Source organism: Channa argus, chromosome 17 (genome assembly GCF_033026475.1).
Source record: "Channa argus isolate prfri chromosome 17, Channa argus male v1.0, whole genome shotgun sequence".
In the NCBI taxonomy this organism is placed as follows: Eukaryota; Metazoa; Chordata; class Actinopteri; order Anabantiformes; family Channidae; genus Channa; species Channa argus.
The window spans coordinates 12,272,360-12,288,832 of record NC_090213.1 but is presented as its reverse complement, the minus strand read 5'-3'; the positions used below and the strand labels follow the sequence as shown (position 1 = coordinate 12,288,832).

General features: G+C 39.5%; 2 protein-coding genes across 2 annotated transcripts; one reads left to right on the top strand and one right to left on the bottom strand.

Annotated features, from left to right (window-relative positions):
- The first annotated feature begins 1,979 nt into the window (after positions 1-1,979).
- Positions 1,980-3,840, top strand: tcf21 (transcription factor 21). Its single transcript, XM_067482894.1, has 2 exons — positions 1,980-2,526; positions 3,392-3,840. The coding sequence occupies exons 1-2, from the start codon at positions 2,092-2,094 to the stop codon at positions 3,479-3,481; spliced, it is 525 nt and encodes a 174-aa protein (XP_067338995.1). The 5' UTR covers positions 1,980-2,091; the 3' UTR covers positions 3,482-3,840.
- A 2,346-nt stretch (positions 3,841-6,186) lies between these two features.
- LOC137102949 (uncharacterized) lies at positions 6,187-8,197 on the bottom strand. The gene has a single exon (XM_067482893.1). It carries the CDS (start codon positions 8,173-8,175, stop codon positions 7,078-7,080), a length of 1,098 nt encoding a protein of 365 aa, XP_067338994.1. The 5' UTR covers positions 8,176-8,197; the 3' UTR covers positions 6,187-7,077.
- Positions 8,198-16,473: the final 8,276 nt, after the last annotated feature.

Genomic DNA, 16,473 nt, shown 5'->3' with positions numbered 1-16,473 from the left:
ACACTTATGGTACTTGTGTTTTTATTATTAACAAGGAAGGGCTGTTACACAAAATGCAGAGCGAATACAGTGGTTTTGTGTAGCTATGAAAATCTTTTAATATGTAACTTAGCCTTCTCTAGTATAGACCACATGAGTATTAATCCCTTTATAAGTAGAAATAATATTTATGATGATGTTACATCAGGGTCTGTTTTTCATTGACGCACAGGGGAGAGAAAAAAAGGCCTGTGTGAACTTTTTCATGAGCTATTTTAGTTCATCTCCCTCTCCCTCACTCTCTCTGTTAGTCTCTGGTGGATCCACGTATCTCGGAGGTGACCATCAATCTAGCAGACTCTATTATTACTTTTCCACTAAGTGCTTTGATTTCCAGCCCACCCAGGAGATGTAGCCCCCTCCTTCCTCTCTTTCCTCTCCCTTCGTCTCCTCACCTATCTCTTGCTTTCCTTCTCACTTTCTGTCATCTCTGCACAGAGCTATCTTTCTCTCTTTCAGCTCAGCCAAGTGAGCTTCCTTTCATAAACTCTAAATCTTCCTTTCATAATGTTCTTCTTCTTCTGTCTTTTGTCCATGAAGACTTTGACTTAATGTTACAAACTAAAGCATTAGAGCTTATCCAAAACTGTAGCATTTCATTGTGCTGTGAGGATAATGTAGAGGGGGCCTGTTTAGATGCACTGTCACAGCGGAAGAAAAGGGGTTAAAGGTCAGCTCTCGAGAGACACACCTCTTATCCTTGCATGTGCTTCGACTGTGCAGGCGAAGACATTGTATTCAAGCATGCACTGACTCACACACATCCCTGCAAGAAAGCTCTGCAGCAACATGCATGTGTACGAACATGCCACCAATATTTCAATCATTCACAATAAATGATACAAATTTCACAACTAAATTATATGAACAAGGAACAACTATTAACAGAGTTTCTGTAGTGCACCCCAACATTTTCCCCTTGAAGCAGACCCAGAAACCTCCTGAGAGTCGTTGTTTGGCATTGGCCCTGAGTGGACCGGTCCATGGAGCATCGGTGTGGAATGATGTGGAAGGCCAAACAGGGGATTGTGGGTGCTGGGTATCCATTACATCAGAGGGGACCAAGGCGCCAGTTTGCCATTTGAGACATGACACCCCCTGGCCTTGCACTTTATCCTGTTAACTGGTGAGATGTGCTGAAAGTTCCATGGGTCCTGTGAGCAGAACAGGCTCAGTTATTTGTATCAATGTGTACGTATCTAGTATGTTGAACTGTGATTTATTGGATGGTAAAAATAACATAAGTAATATTTTACAATTACAATTTTGAATTTAACCATGTGACCCATAGCACATAATAGAAAACAGCATGTTGGGATTTTGTACATTATTATTATTATGAGAAGAATGCTGATCACATCTGTGAATTGAAGTATTCATTTGATTTCTTTTAAATCAATGATATTAAAATCATTTTCAATTTTGGTTTAGACTTTACTGTTTAACAAAACAGTTTGTGTGTGCTCTGGGTTGATTGTTATTTGTCTTGAATTTGAATCTGTAAACCAACCAAACCGAAGATTCTTAAATGGGATGAAGAAAACATTTGCTTTTTGCATTTTATTTTTGTTTTTGTTTATTTTTTTTGTTGTTTTTTTTTTTGTTATTTTGTAATGGACCTGAAAGGTTTCCTTTTTTAACATTTTGGTCATTTACAAACGCCCTCAAACAAAAGTTCAGAGTCATGTTGGGATTTTTGGAAAAATTCCAAATGGGTCAGAAAAAAAGAATTACCCTAAGTAAACCAGGCCATATCGCATTGTTATTAATCTAATAAATTGTACTGTAAATTGTGTTTAAACGTATTCTGTATTTACTAGGGACCCTCTGCTGATTTCTGCATCCCCTGGAGTCCGGAAAACTTTTGGGAACCAGCAAGTGAGATCTCCTCCCAGCATGAGGTAACGCCCTCAGTGGCAAAAGAGATAAAAAGCTCTGCTCCTCTCTGCTCTGTTCGTGAACACATCACCAACGCGTGAGTTTGCCCATCCTGTCCAGCCTAAGCTTCCTGCTCTCATGTTTTGAGCCCGCTCAAATAGGAGACAGTTCACCATGTCCACCGGGTCTCTCAGCGATGTCGACGACGAGCTCCTGGACGGCATCCTGAAGTTTGGCTCATCCGGTAAAGACTCCAACGAAAGCACAGAAGAGAGCTCTAACTGCGAGGGAACTTGCGCAAACGACGACCGGAGAGACGCACCGGGTAAGAAAAGGAAGACAGCGTCTAGAAAGACGGCACCCAAGGGCGTGGCGCAGCAGGAGGGCAAGCAGGTGCAGAGGAATGCGGCTAATGCCCGAGAGAGAGCCAGGATGCGAGTACTGTCCAAAGCTTTCTCTCGGCTGAAGACCTCCTTACCCTGGGTACCCCCGGACACCAAGCTCTCCAAACTGGACACACTGCGCCTGGCGTCCAGCTACATCGCGCACCTCCGGCAGATTCTGGCGAACGACAAATATGAAAACGGATATATCCATCCTGTTAACCTGGTGAGACTGGCTGGGTGGAGCTGAAAGTGTGCTTATGATATTTTTTGAATGAGCAACATAATCATTAAGATTTAAGCCATGTAGTATACAACCATTTTGGAATACAAGCAATATTTAATTTTTTTGTTAAAATCACGATGACATATAATACTTTTATAGCAATATAATAAAATGTTCTCCGGATTTTAGGCCTGCAGATGCGACACTAGGCCTTACTTATTCCAGTGATACCCAGGTCAAGCAGGTGCACAGACAGAATGGGCATAAATGGGCATTAATTTTCTCCCCGTGTTGATGGAAAATAACGTTGCTGCCGAATAAACTTTATCTTGCACTTTAGACTTGCAAGATAAAACACACACTGTTTACAGTTCTAGGTTTATACTGTAGGTCTCTTTGTGATTACAAAATAATCTAAAGAGAATGTGTCGGGAGCAATGTAACAAGGAGTCACACGTGATTGCGTGAAACATATTAATTATGAGGAATGAGGATATGAGGAATTGAATATCTGGGACATTATATCGTGATCGGCTACTGTATATGTGGGAAAATAATATAATATAATATAATATATAATATAATTATATTATATTATATATTATAAGACACATTTTACATTGTATAAAATTATAATAATATTACACTGGTCAGAATGTTGGGGCTGCTGAGGCAAAACTTAATTATTATTAAGTTATTGTTATCAAATGCTTCTGGTCATCTGGTGATATATCTTGATTGTCAAAAACAAAGCTGCCTGGAATTCATTGCGTTTACCACATCTTTCAGTTGATTGGTTGATGAAATTATTACTACTAATAATAATAAAGCTGCCTGTCCTAACTGATCGCTTTCTCCTCCACAGACTTGGCCTTTCATGGTTGCAGGGAAGCCGGAGAACGATTTGAAGGAGATGTTGAACACAACGAGGTTATGTGGAACAACGGCGTCTTGATGGACCGCGGTGCGTTTTTAAAGGAACTGTTCTTTGTCGAAAAAAAAAAGAAAAAGAAAAAACATTATGACTGAAATACACGTCTCATCTCTGCAGACTTTGAGTGGGAATAACGATGGGAGGCCTCTTTCCTCGTTCCCGTAAAGTTTAATTTTATTTAAACGCATTCTGTCACTTAATGTTGTCTTTGCTGGTTCAAAGATAAACTGCGTGCATTGCTTTTTTTTTTTATATTCTGCAGATGCATTTCTATTCCTGCAGGCCTTTGGCAAGTGCATAATGATGGAAGGAAAAGTGTCCACTATCTCAAACTGTTGTACAGATTGCACTATATAAAGTATATTTGTATCACTTTTGCAGCTTGTGTGCCAAATGTGTTTTTGAATCTTTTTTGTTTTTATTTCCATGTGTGGGCCTATGCTTTGAACTAATAACCTCTCTTATCTCTCCACTCCTTGAGAAAAGCAAAACCTGAGCACCGACAAAGCGTCAGTGCAGATAAGTCTCTGTGTTGTTTCTAAAAGATAGTGATGAACGTGGTTGTAGTAACATAAACAAACCTTTGACTTCAAAGATGGTTCGAGACCCTAAATATGAGTTAGTGCTTTAAAGAAGTCAAATTAAGTTTATCAGTTTCACTGATAAATTTACGGCAAACTGTGTCTAAAGTGCACAACAGCTCCAAATAGGTATAATTTTATTTCTATAACAAAATGTGTTTTAGTTACATCTTTGGTCTAATAAGTCTACCTGTGGCGCCTCGCAGGTGTGCACTGCCTGACTAGGTTGAGCCAATCACAAGCGAGAAGCGGGAACATTCGAACGATTTCAGAATTGAGACCCTGCGCGCTGAGTTTTAATCCCGCTCAGAGCCGTTGTTTTTATTCGCTCGGGTTATGACCGCTGTGTTTACATCATGTGGACAGTTATTTATGCACTCTGACACACGGCCTCTCTCTCTCTCTCTCTCTCTCACTCTCTCTGTCTCCCATTGTGGTTTATTGGGATGAAAGTAAAGGAGGACACTCCTTTACTTTACGATTAAACGTGGTAGATCAACATTTGTTTTTACACAGAACTCCCCTTTTTCATCCCTATTCTGCCTCTCTCACTCTCTCTCTCCGTCTTGGCCCTTACCCCAGCTTATAATTGACTTTACATTCAGAGGTCCTGCTCTAATAAAACATGTCTATTCGGGTTTTAAAACCACATACAGTCACAGCAAATGTTTGAATATTTCCAGTGTTTGCACATGCACATCCTTTGACAAAATGGGATTTAAGTAGTTGTTCAAGTTGAAAAGCAACATTTGTTGTCCATAAAAGTTACAAGGACAGAGTTGGGAGAAATATTTATTCATTTTTGCTAAAAAAGGTTTTGATTTAAATCTATTCCATCTAGAAACATTCAAACTTAAGACTTTTGCTTGAGCATTGAGATACTGCTCTCTGAAAGGGACGTCTCTGAATATTTAGGCTAGAAAACACACACAAAAAATGCTTTCCGAAATGCATCTTTGTATTTACTGACAAATATTAATGTTTATTATTATTATATTATATTAATGTTAATGTATATTAATTTTAGCTATACATACACTGATTGTGAGACCTTGAAAAAAAGTTTTACAAAATAACCTGTCCAACCGGTTTTGTTTGTTTGTTTGTTTGTTTGTTTGTTTAGCTTTCAGTGGCATCTTGTCGTCTGGTCTACCAACAGATGCAGGTTTTTCAGTTGTCATGGAGATATTTATTTTATGCTAATTAATTAAGCATGGCTCCTGCTTTATTCATCATAGGACTTGTATTGGCTGGCTGCAGTTACACTTACTCATTATATTTATCCAAGTAAATAGAACAGTACCAAGTATCTTTTTCTGTAACAAAATAAGACTGAGTGGTGTAGTGATAAAAGAGTCGCACCGACATCTCCTGAAGGACCCTCACCTAATACATCAGCGGTGGCGTGGCAGGGGCCTCGCCACCACCCCAAAGGGACCACCGTGGTGAAAATAAACTTGGCCGCCTCTCTCCTGGGGCCAGCTGCAGAGAACGAGCGAGGAAGAGAAATAGGAAAAGGAGGGAGGGGTCTGCATGAGACCAGGGCTGAGTTTCCCATAGTTGCTAATTGTTTTATTGGACATGTGCCAAACTGTGATGTGAAAAAAGTCCAGAGACTGGAAGAGGGTAAGGGGTCTGGTGGGGTGAGGGGTGCGGGGATGAGAAATCACATTGTGGTCCAGCTTATCCCATCATGCTTCTCATCTTCCCTCACTGTATCTTCAGGTCACGTATTTTTCATATCGGCATGGCCATCTGTCAGGGCCGATGACCCTATAATCAACAGTTTATGCTGCGTAAAATGTCTATCAGTAAAATCTATCAGTCTGCCCTTAAATATTGGATAAGTTTGTTTGTGGAGAAGTTGATGCAAGTGAAAATTTTGAGACTATAAAACACTAGATAATGACGATTTTATGAAGCCCTATGCAGTAAAACTTGAGTCACTACCACCGCCCCCTCCCGCCCCCGCTCCGACTTTTATTCATGTACACTTTGCCTACACTGCCATCTTGTGGACAAAATATAAAGTGTGTTTGAGAACGTGTGTTTGAGTCTCATTCCTGTACTCAACTGGGATTTTTACATTAAAATGTAGTTTTAAACTGCAAAAGTTTGCAAATGTTAGTCCCTACTTTAAACACATGTTGTCAATGAATCTTTATTTAATCCAGACAGATGTTTGAGATTAACAACCCAACAGAGACCTAAATAAATTACAGATACAATACGATATGTAAATAAAAATCAAGATTCAAACAGCGTCTTTAATGTCAGAGAGAACTTGCTTTGCCTTGTTACCACTGCTATCTGGTCCAAAGAAAAACATAACCACATCCAGAGGAAAAATATGCTAGAACACCAAGACAAAAGAAATTCTACATTCATCAACAAAGAAAATCAAAGACAAATAAATCGAGGCTTACAATGAACAGCTGTGGTAAGCAGTGCAATGAATAAAATTAATAAATAAAAACTGAAAACATAAATTGATTTCAGCCAAGCCACTCTCATTCAAACCAATTATAAATTTACTTCATTGGGCTTCACAGTCTCTACAACAATGACTCCTGTTTTCCTAGACCTTCAAATAAGATAAAGAGAATCCCTTTAACATAAAAAAGTGAAAGAAACTTAAAGAAAGAGCAACAGGACAGACAGAAAACAACATCTCTGTGTACAGGATAGAGCAACGTAGTAGATTTACATTTTGGAGAGTAAGAATGATGCAACAGATTTGCGTGAAAATGATGATCATGGAAGATGTTGAGCAACCTGCAGGTGGCACCAGCAGACCCCAACTCCTTTCTCACACTGCAACAATTAAAGCAGTCACACGTCTTAGTGATGACGTGAGCTATAAAGACTTAAAGTATCTTAGAGGAACAATTGGCTCTGTGTTGCTCATAAGATGCATAGGAAAGCAGTTTTCCCCAGCACACAGTAGAAATGAGGAACACATGAAACAAGCCCGGTGTTATAGTTCAAAGTTCTGAATCCAACTAAGCATGGTTGGATGTTTGCAACTGTTTGAAATCACGTAACAAAAAGCAAGAAACCACTAAATGTGCTCTGATTGTTGTTATCATCATAGAGTAATTTATCTTCTGGGAGAACCATGTGTAACTCATCACCGATGTTCAGCTCTAGAATAACAGCATTTGAAATGTAGTTAAAATGATCTTCAATACTACCAAGCACATTGAACATTATAGATTTACCATTATGAAACAGTTGCACTGCCATGAGTTTGTTGTCTGCTGTGTTACTACATACTGTAAATCTAAAATAGCACACTCCTTTTACTGGTGCAGTGAAGAACCCAGTGGTTGGACTGTAGGCTTTACCAACATTGGTGAAGATCTTGCTGAACTTGAGGACTGTAGGAGTATTGTAAGGTCCTACATGTTTTGAATCTTTCAATGCAGCATAAAATGCCACCTTTGAGTTCTCTTTCATTAGAAAATCCACTGCGCTCTCAGTGGTGTTCATCCTTTCTTTTAAAGCTGACACTTCAACTTCTTGGACTGTGCTCTGAGCCTCCATGTTATCTATCCTGGGTTGTAGGAGTTGCAGCTCGTTTTCACTGGCTGCCACTCTGGCCATGGTGGACAAAAGTTTAACAGCCTGGTTTTTAAGATCAACCTTCAACTCTTCCATCTTCCTCTCAGTGGCATCAAGCCTCGATCTGAGAATTTCAATTTGTGCTTTCTGATCCGTGTTTTCCCTCTTCAGGTCTTCTCCTTGTTTCTCACTGTTTTTCAGTCTCTCCTTGATGACAGTGGAATCTTTCTTCAGCTCTTCTAAGGTGGTTTTAGTAAGGATGAGATCCACCTTCTGCTCATCTGCCTGCATCTCTGTCTCCTTTAACCTGGCCTCCATGTGCCTCATCTCCACCTTTTGCTCCACCACCATGTCCCTCAGCATCCTCAGCTCCATCCAAATGTCTAGGGTGGTGTTTTTCTGCTCAGTTGACTGGTCAGCTCTGGTATCGGGGTCTAGAGTTTGCATTTTGTTCTCCAGGAAATTGACCAGTTGGCTTTCCCCTCCTTCATTTGCTCTAACCACACAACCCCATGGCACCAAGAGGCAGAGCAGAACAAACAGCATAGGTAAACTCATTGTGTTGTTCATCGATGTTGCTTTAAGTCAAACTGGAGATGAATGGGCTTGGTTACCTCCTTTTTATAACCAAAACATGGTCTTAATTGAACCCATGACAGCTGCAGCATGTGTTTTTGCCAGCTCTCATTAAAAACGTAACAGGTGGCAAAAAGATAAGTAGAGATGTTTGCAAGCCATAATAGATTGTTATACAAGGTCATGTGAGCAATCCCAGATGGTGCTTCACTGAGGAAGGTGAATGTTTTTGTGGGGTTGTTTGGGGGAGATTGTCCTTCGGTCCTCATTACTGATGGTGAGAAATCCTCGTGTATTAATTCAGTAGAATTCTGTATTATTTATAGAGCACCAATTCACGACAACACCGTCTCAAGGAACTTGACCTGATGAGGTCAGGACTGTAAAGAAAAACAAATAAAAAACAAATACACCTTGAGCAAGCAATAGGGTGATAGTGGACAGGATACTCAGAGAAATACCTCTGTCTGTAATTCTGGTCATACCAATACTTTACAACAATACAAGAAGAAGAGTAAAAGTCATGTATGAAATATCTAGCACCCAAAACTAACTATACATTTACAGGTAATATCATACAGTTAATTAATGCACATTTTATCAGAAGCACCTTATAAACTACTCTATTGTGTGGGTTGATTTTGTGTCTGTTGACTGATTTTTAAATGAGCTACCTTTTAAATTGCCTCACCAGGAAAAATAAAGTGATTTGAATTTAATTGAATTGAATCAAATTGAATAACAAAAGAGAAAATGGTCAATATGTCTCATCATGTGGAAAGTTGAAATACTATTATAAATGAGATATTTGAATGCATAAACTGCATTTTACTGATTGAGGCAGAGCGTCTTTTATCTAGACTTAGTGGTTCTTAAAAAGAGCTCCGTCTTCCCCAAAGAGTCACCAGACTTTGTTAAGAATTGTACAGACGTTGCACTGAATCTCTGATTTCCTCTTACATTGCTTGATTATATGGAAGAAATGTATTCAAAAGAAACCATCTAAGAAGGTTAATAGGCAAGTCACAAGAGCGTGAACTAGAGGCAGCATGTTGTTCAGGATCACAATCGGAAAAATGTTGCAAGCTTAAGATAAGCTTGAGATATGCCTATGAACCATGTCCTATTATATCAATGTGTTCCAGCTAAACTGTCTTTAAAAACACATGCTGCAGCTCTCATGACAGAATGGTGTGTTTTGACTTGCAGATGTCAGTCTAATACTAGTGTCTAGTTTAAGGTATGAAATACAACAGAAAAATCGATGGCTTCTGACACAAACTAGCATCACTAACTGTTTTAACTCATCCTCACCCAATTATATTATTTTCACTAATTGTTAAAAAGTATCTAAATTCGGTCTTTATAAATATAATACAATGTGTCAAAGTGTCTCTGGGCAAGACACAGAACCCGTAACAGCCCATTCCCCTCCCCAGCTGTGCAGTGCCGGTCGGGTTGTGTCAGGAAGGGCATCCGGCGTAAAAACTCAAACTGCCAAATCAACGTGCGAACAATGATACGCTGTGGTGACCCTAAACTCACAGGATAAGCCAAAAGGACAACAACAACAACTTTTTTAAAAAATATTTCCAGCATTGTTCTAATTGCTTGTAAAACTGTAGATGGCAGCAGAGGATCCACTATGTGAAAAAGTTGTGAATGTCATAAAGAGCAATAAGGGTAAAGGGAGGAGTGAGAAGTAATGGGTCACTGAATGGAGTTTGGACAGTTTAAGGACATTGTAAGATGATGATGAAGTTCTGGATCTCAGTGGAGCACAGCAAGTGGACAAGCTGGAGCTGAGTGGGGGTACTTGACGAGTGAGGACGCTTCTGAAGCATTTAATTTGTGCTTGCTAGTAGGTTTTTTATTAATAGGATGTTAGTGTGCCACTTTATATTATGTAAAGCTAAATGTTCATTATGCATTTGAAAAATTGTCAGATATAACATGACTGAAGTTGAGGAACAGCTGGTACTGGTGTCTCTTCATATCAGGTGGCATTGGTGCCTGGGCAGCCTGGCACTGCAACCACAAGAGCAGAGAGGGTGCCAAAGATAGCAGGGGGCTGCCCAGATCACCTACCCACGTTTATTAGCATGCTCACACTTGTCTATGCGTGCGTGTGTGTGTGTGTGTGTGTGTGTGTGTGTGTGTGTGTTACTGTTGGCATTGGTTAGTGATCATTAAAACGAGCACAGCAGGTGTCTGCCATGAGACTCCTGGACTTTATGGCAATGTAGAACACAAACGCACAGCCAACTTTATGCCTTCATATTTGACATTTTCGACAAAGAAAGGAGAGTTTGCCTCCAAACATGCCTTAAAGAGTCCATTCAGAAAAATTAAGAATAGAGCCTTTTATTTCTGCTGTCTGTCTAAATAATATTACCTTTTTTGTTTTTGGTGGTGAACTAATGTACTTTCTAAAAAGTCCATCATAAAGACAGTTACCCTCTTTGAAGTTCTTTGAAACCCTGACTTACTCACTCTGAAGATTTGAAGTAGGGAAAAGTCTATACATCAGTATGTGAGGTGATGGACTTTGTTATCATTAAACAGAGCTAGACTTGCTGTTTCCCCTCATTTGTTAACCTAAGCTAATCAGACTCTGGCTCTGGCTGCACTGTGCACATGACAGTGGTATTAATTTTGTCACAAAACTCTCCATAAACAGAATGGAAACAAAATGTAATACTTCCTTTAATTTTCTAATCTGACTAGTAATGATTCTATTCTATTTTGTTGATTTCTGTAGATATTCCACTCAAACACTCAAACCTCTCCCTTTTTAAACTTGTGGAAAAGCAATAGAATCAGAGTCACTCTTCATAGTCACATCAAAGCTAAGAAAACACACACACACACACACACACACACACACACACACACACACACACACACACACTTAATCAACAGATAGCTGTTAGGTAAAGTAGAACAAATTAATATCCACTCTGCTTGGCTGCCTTTAACCACCATCCTCCTCCTGAACCATTTATACAGCACATGAAGTGAAAAACAATAAATTTCACAGTGAAACCTAAACATCACATCTGAGAAATGTTTGTGTCTCTTGAAGACCTTGGTTGAACACAGATTTATGTAGCCTGAAGTGCACAGCAGAGTGTAAAGAAATTTGATCTAAACATGGTAGTTGTAAGCCAGTGCTTTGGTGATTATGTTACAATAATTCATGTCAATAATATGTACAGTATGGAGTTGGAGACTACACTCATTTATGGGGGACACACAAGAAAAGTTCTGCACCAACAAAAGACTTTTAAACGAACAATTTTATCAGCAGGACTGCGGTTAGATAGTTGACTTTACCACTGCATGACTGGCTTTTTGGGCCATGTAGTGGAGCACAACCTTGAACCGCTACGCTTATAAAATACAGTTTTGTAATTGGGTGGTTTAGGGCTTAGGGAGTGTTGCTAGTCAAATGCAATTTGGGATCAAAGAGCAAGAAAAGGGTAATGGAGGTCACCCCTACCCACACGCGTGCACACACACACACAGACACAAACACGTGTACCCATGCTGTAAGAGCAGTGTTAGTAGAAGGAAGGGGTGCCTGACTAAATGATGTTTTCCCAGGTGGGCACAATTACCTGTGTGCAGACTATGTGTGCATTTCTGTGTGTGCACATAGATGAGCCTCTTTGTAAGTGTGTGTGTCTTTGTGTGCAGAGGAATTCTCCACATGTTGTTTTTAGAGGATCTGGTCTATTATAATTAGGAAGAATCAAAGTCCAACAACCGCAGTTTTCCACAGACCACTAACAGCTAGAAAACCGTCAGCTGAACAGCAGAGAGTCAGACAGTGTCCTGATGCTTTCCTTATTATTACCACTTACAATAATACTGTGTAAAACACTATGATACCTAATCAGCAGCTTGGGTTTATCTAACAAGTGGCTATTCATTCGTTAGAGCACAGCTCTCACAAAGTCAGAGGGAGCATGATGATGATGGGTCAGTGCACAGGGGAGCAGAACACAAGCTCTCACTGTTGAGTCATGGAGTTTATGAGACGCCATGACTAATCCTTGGTGAGTGCATGTGTGTGTGTGTGTGTGTGTGTGTGTGTGTGTGTGTGTGTGTGCATTTAGGCAAGAAGCCAGTGCCACTATGTTTCTGTGGAGGCATATGTACAGCATTTTACTGGCTATGAGAATGATACAAACACCTGTTTTTGTGCTTATCAGAAGAAGGAGTCTGTATGTGTGTAAGTGCCTTTGTGTAAAACTTTGAGCAAGTGAAAATGTCTTGCGTTATAAACTGAAATCACTTACAGGTGATTTTATTTATTTGGTCTCAATTAAGCCTCCACCTCTTCCCACATGGAAGACAGAAAATGACTTTAAAACAAAGCAATCTTCTTCCCTTTTTATTAATTTCCATTCCCAAAGATTGTTGTAAAAATCCCAGAAGAAGGAGGAAGAAAAAAACAGATTTGTCCAAACCGTGCCCATCCCACTGTAACAACGTGTCATTTTTATCCACACCTTGAAATACCAAGCACACATGGGCCCAATTATTATCCCATGGAATTCCGCAAAAAGAAAATTCAGCAATAAGAAAAATATTCCTCTAATCTGGGGTCTTCCTCAAGCTGGGTGTGAAGGAAATTTAGGGGGTCCCTGTTTTAATTGGGTCCAGATTTGACCATATTGAAACAGTGCCGAAACAGTTTTCTTAGTACTATTTTGGTTGTATGTGAATAAATGTCTGATTTTCAGAGGGGATTTCTGCAAAGCCGATCAGACTACCTCAGTGTTATAAGAAGCAGATGGATAAGTCCAAGGAAAGAAAACACTGAGTCCCATAACAGAGGAAGTGAGAGGTTCCTCTGGAGTGAAGCATGACCAGAAAGAATTATGGATATGAGAAAAAAACAAATGATGACAAAATTTGGAGCCTTTATTTGTCAAAATGTGAAACTGAATTCAACTCAAACCCTTAATGATCTATCAATTAAAACACAACACATAAAACTAAGACGCCGCTGTGTGCAGTACTAACACAATTGAGAACTTGCTCAAAACCTTTACAATAATAAGAAAACATCAACTGACGCACCATCCCACGTTCAAACACCGTGCCTCACCTCCTGCAATAATTAAGTAATAAATGTGTATATATTTGATTCTTTGGTTTGATCCTAATAGGGTTAAACAGGAAAAAGAGCGCATCCACTCGGATTTTGCTTTTCTCACATTTCTCAGTGTTTTAGTTGGACTTTCCACTTCTGCAGTCAATTTGTGCATAAAGCCAACCTCTTATATTTGGCAGTGAAGTAATGCCAGCATGTAGTGAAGCAGACGTATGTTGTAATTGCACTTGTTTTGCCGCCACGGTCTAATTAATAGGAAAGAAGCTGTCTGATGGTGCAGGAAGAGATAAAGAGTAAAAAAGTTTTTGGAGTACATTATTAACTTTTATTTAACCTCCTCTGTTAGAGACAGAAGTGAACGGTACAGATCCCCTTTGAATAAACTGTGTGAACTTGTTATAAGTGACTCAAAGCTTTCACATTGTATTGAAAGAAAAATCTTAGATAGTATCACAATTGTTCGTAACGATGAAGGAAAATGCTTTGCTAACAACAGGGAAGAATGATAAGTCAGGTTAGACTGCAGAGAAAAAAAAAGTATTTATTAGTGACACAGTCAAACTGTATTTATTTCCTAATGTAGCTTAGAGAGGTTTTGGAGCTGGTTTCATGAGAGGCTTTCTTGTCCTGATAATATTCTAAATAAAGCAGCACAGTTTGGCATCTTCTCATGTATCCCTGCTTTATTTTACACTGTGATACATCTATGGTTTAATAGGCTTTAAATATATTTATGATTTGGTGTGAGGGTCCACATTGAAAAAGACAAAAGGGGACCCTCAAGAGAACCCAAGTTAAGTGTGAGCTGCCCCAGGGAAAAAACCCACCGACTCACCCATTCTTTTCACCCTCGCCCTCCCTCTCCATCCCGTTCTTTCTCTCTAGATGCCATTTGTCCACCTTGGTACTCTGATGCCCTTCCGGAGAGATGAGTATCAGCTTTCTTTCCCAGCGGCCCTCAGCTCCCTCCACCATGCATTTTTAATGGACACACTCGTGCAGCAGACAAATGATTTTTATTTTTGACAGGAGAGGGCTGGCTCCACTTACATAGGGATAGAGAGCAAGCAAGCACACACTTAAATGAGCATGGTGAAGAATGCACACACACACACACGCACACACACATGCTGCATGTGTTTACCTGAGATATTTCTTCAAAAATTTGCAGACATCATTATTTAACCATGTATTCATTTCGGATATAATTAAAAAAAAACACACCTCCCACACTTACTATGAAGTTGTGTATTAATTCAACACTTGAATTATGATTGGCTGAGGTCCAGGATGACTAGGCAAATGGCCCACCATGGCCTTCATTAAACCAGGATTAGAGGCAGTCTAAATCCATTAACTCTGGCTTAAAACCACTTTAATTCCAATCAAATCAGAATTAAAATTCACACCATGAGACTATATGAATTCTACACATTGCAACAGCAGGCCACTGTGTGTTTTCTTACTGTGTGTGTGTGGTAACTCTGCATTATAATCTCCCCTTTATTGGCTCTGCCCAATGATGCTGTAATCCATTCATTGAGGGGGGAGAGATATTACTAAGTACTCTTAACAGAAACTATACTCTTACCAATATGAGTTCAAACTTAAGCTCTGATAATAACTGAAGGAAAAGTCCGACATTTTAGAAAGTGCACGTTTCCACTCTCTGGTAATATTGAAGCCAGAGCCTCGAGCTGGCTAAAAATCCCCCCATAGCTTATTGCAATCGCCTTATTTTGATTCACAGTCATGTTTTATTATCAGGCAAACAGCTTTTTAATGGGGTCAAAGTGGTAGCTCGGTGACAAAATGTCTGACACAGGAATCCACTGTAGTCATTGTTACTTATTTAATCAATGACCATTCAACAAATTTAACTAAGTGTTCACTGTTCTAACAACGACAGTGAAGGTCTGATAGAGGAGCTCCTGTTGGTCATATTAGAGGAGAGGGATGTAAATGTACCTCCTCTTTACAAAGACTATGTTGCACTTCATATTGTTCCATCAACTGACTCTAAGTTGCAATCTGTAACTTAAAGCATCACCGACCTTTGCTCTTGACATAATAACTCTACTGCCGGCAGGTGCTGTATCATCTGAAGGGGCTCGGACAAACAAACGCAATGGTCATCAATCATTTTTTACAGCTCAGCAATTAAACTGGCGAAAAACATGAACTAAATTGGTGGGTTTTGTTACCTTTGGACAGAATCAGGCTACCTGATGCTTACCCCTGTTTCTACTCATCAGGCTAAGGTAGCCATCTGCTGGCTGTAACATCTTAATTACTGCACAGAGGTGAACCTTCTCATTTAACTCAAAATGAATAATTCTAAGCTCTCAAATTTCATTCTTAATATGTTTATTCTGGTTATGTTTATTCTTTGTGTATTCTGGCATGTTTTTTGATTGGGGCTTGACTAATTTTAGGGCCAGAGATAGGAAATCAACAGGTGCTTATCCTATTTAAAATGAATGTTTTTCATGATGTTTTAGTTAAATGACTTGATCTTTGCTAAATCAGCTTATTTGTAAATGATAAACCCAATACTGTGAGTTTATTTCTTCCTTAAGGGTAGAGGTAGACACAATAAAGTAAATGTAATTTGTTACTTTCCAGCTCTAGAGAGAGGAAATTATGGAGATGAGGCAGGTTGGCTGAAAGCGCATTCCCAGTTGTGACCACAGCATTCCCTCCATACAGTTTAACAAACCACTGTGTGTGTGTGTGTGTGTGTGTGTGTGTGTGTGTGTGTGTGTGTGTGTGTGTGTGTGTGTGTGTGTGTGTGTGTGTGTGTGTGTGTGTGAGTGTGTGTGTAGGTCTGAGGTTTTTAGGCCATAGCCAAACTGGAGCTGTACTTCAGTCCTGCAGCCAATAATAACAAGTTCTAACTACACAGTACACACACAAACATACACCTAGTTAAACACATTTGCACTCTCAGAGGTGACAAGTGAGGATAAACGATTTTCACTTAAACGCAGATTTTTGGGTGCATTTGTGAAGAAAAAGTCATATTTTCAGGGTGACAAAATTACTGTGTTTGTTGAAATTACTTTGTAAGTGTGGATTGTGGGAAAGTTAATGTGTTTTGGGTTGTGTGTAGCAATTAGACCTTAGTTTTTTCTGTTAGCTCACACTTCCCCCCTTCTCTAAACCCT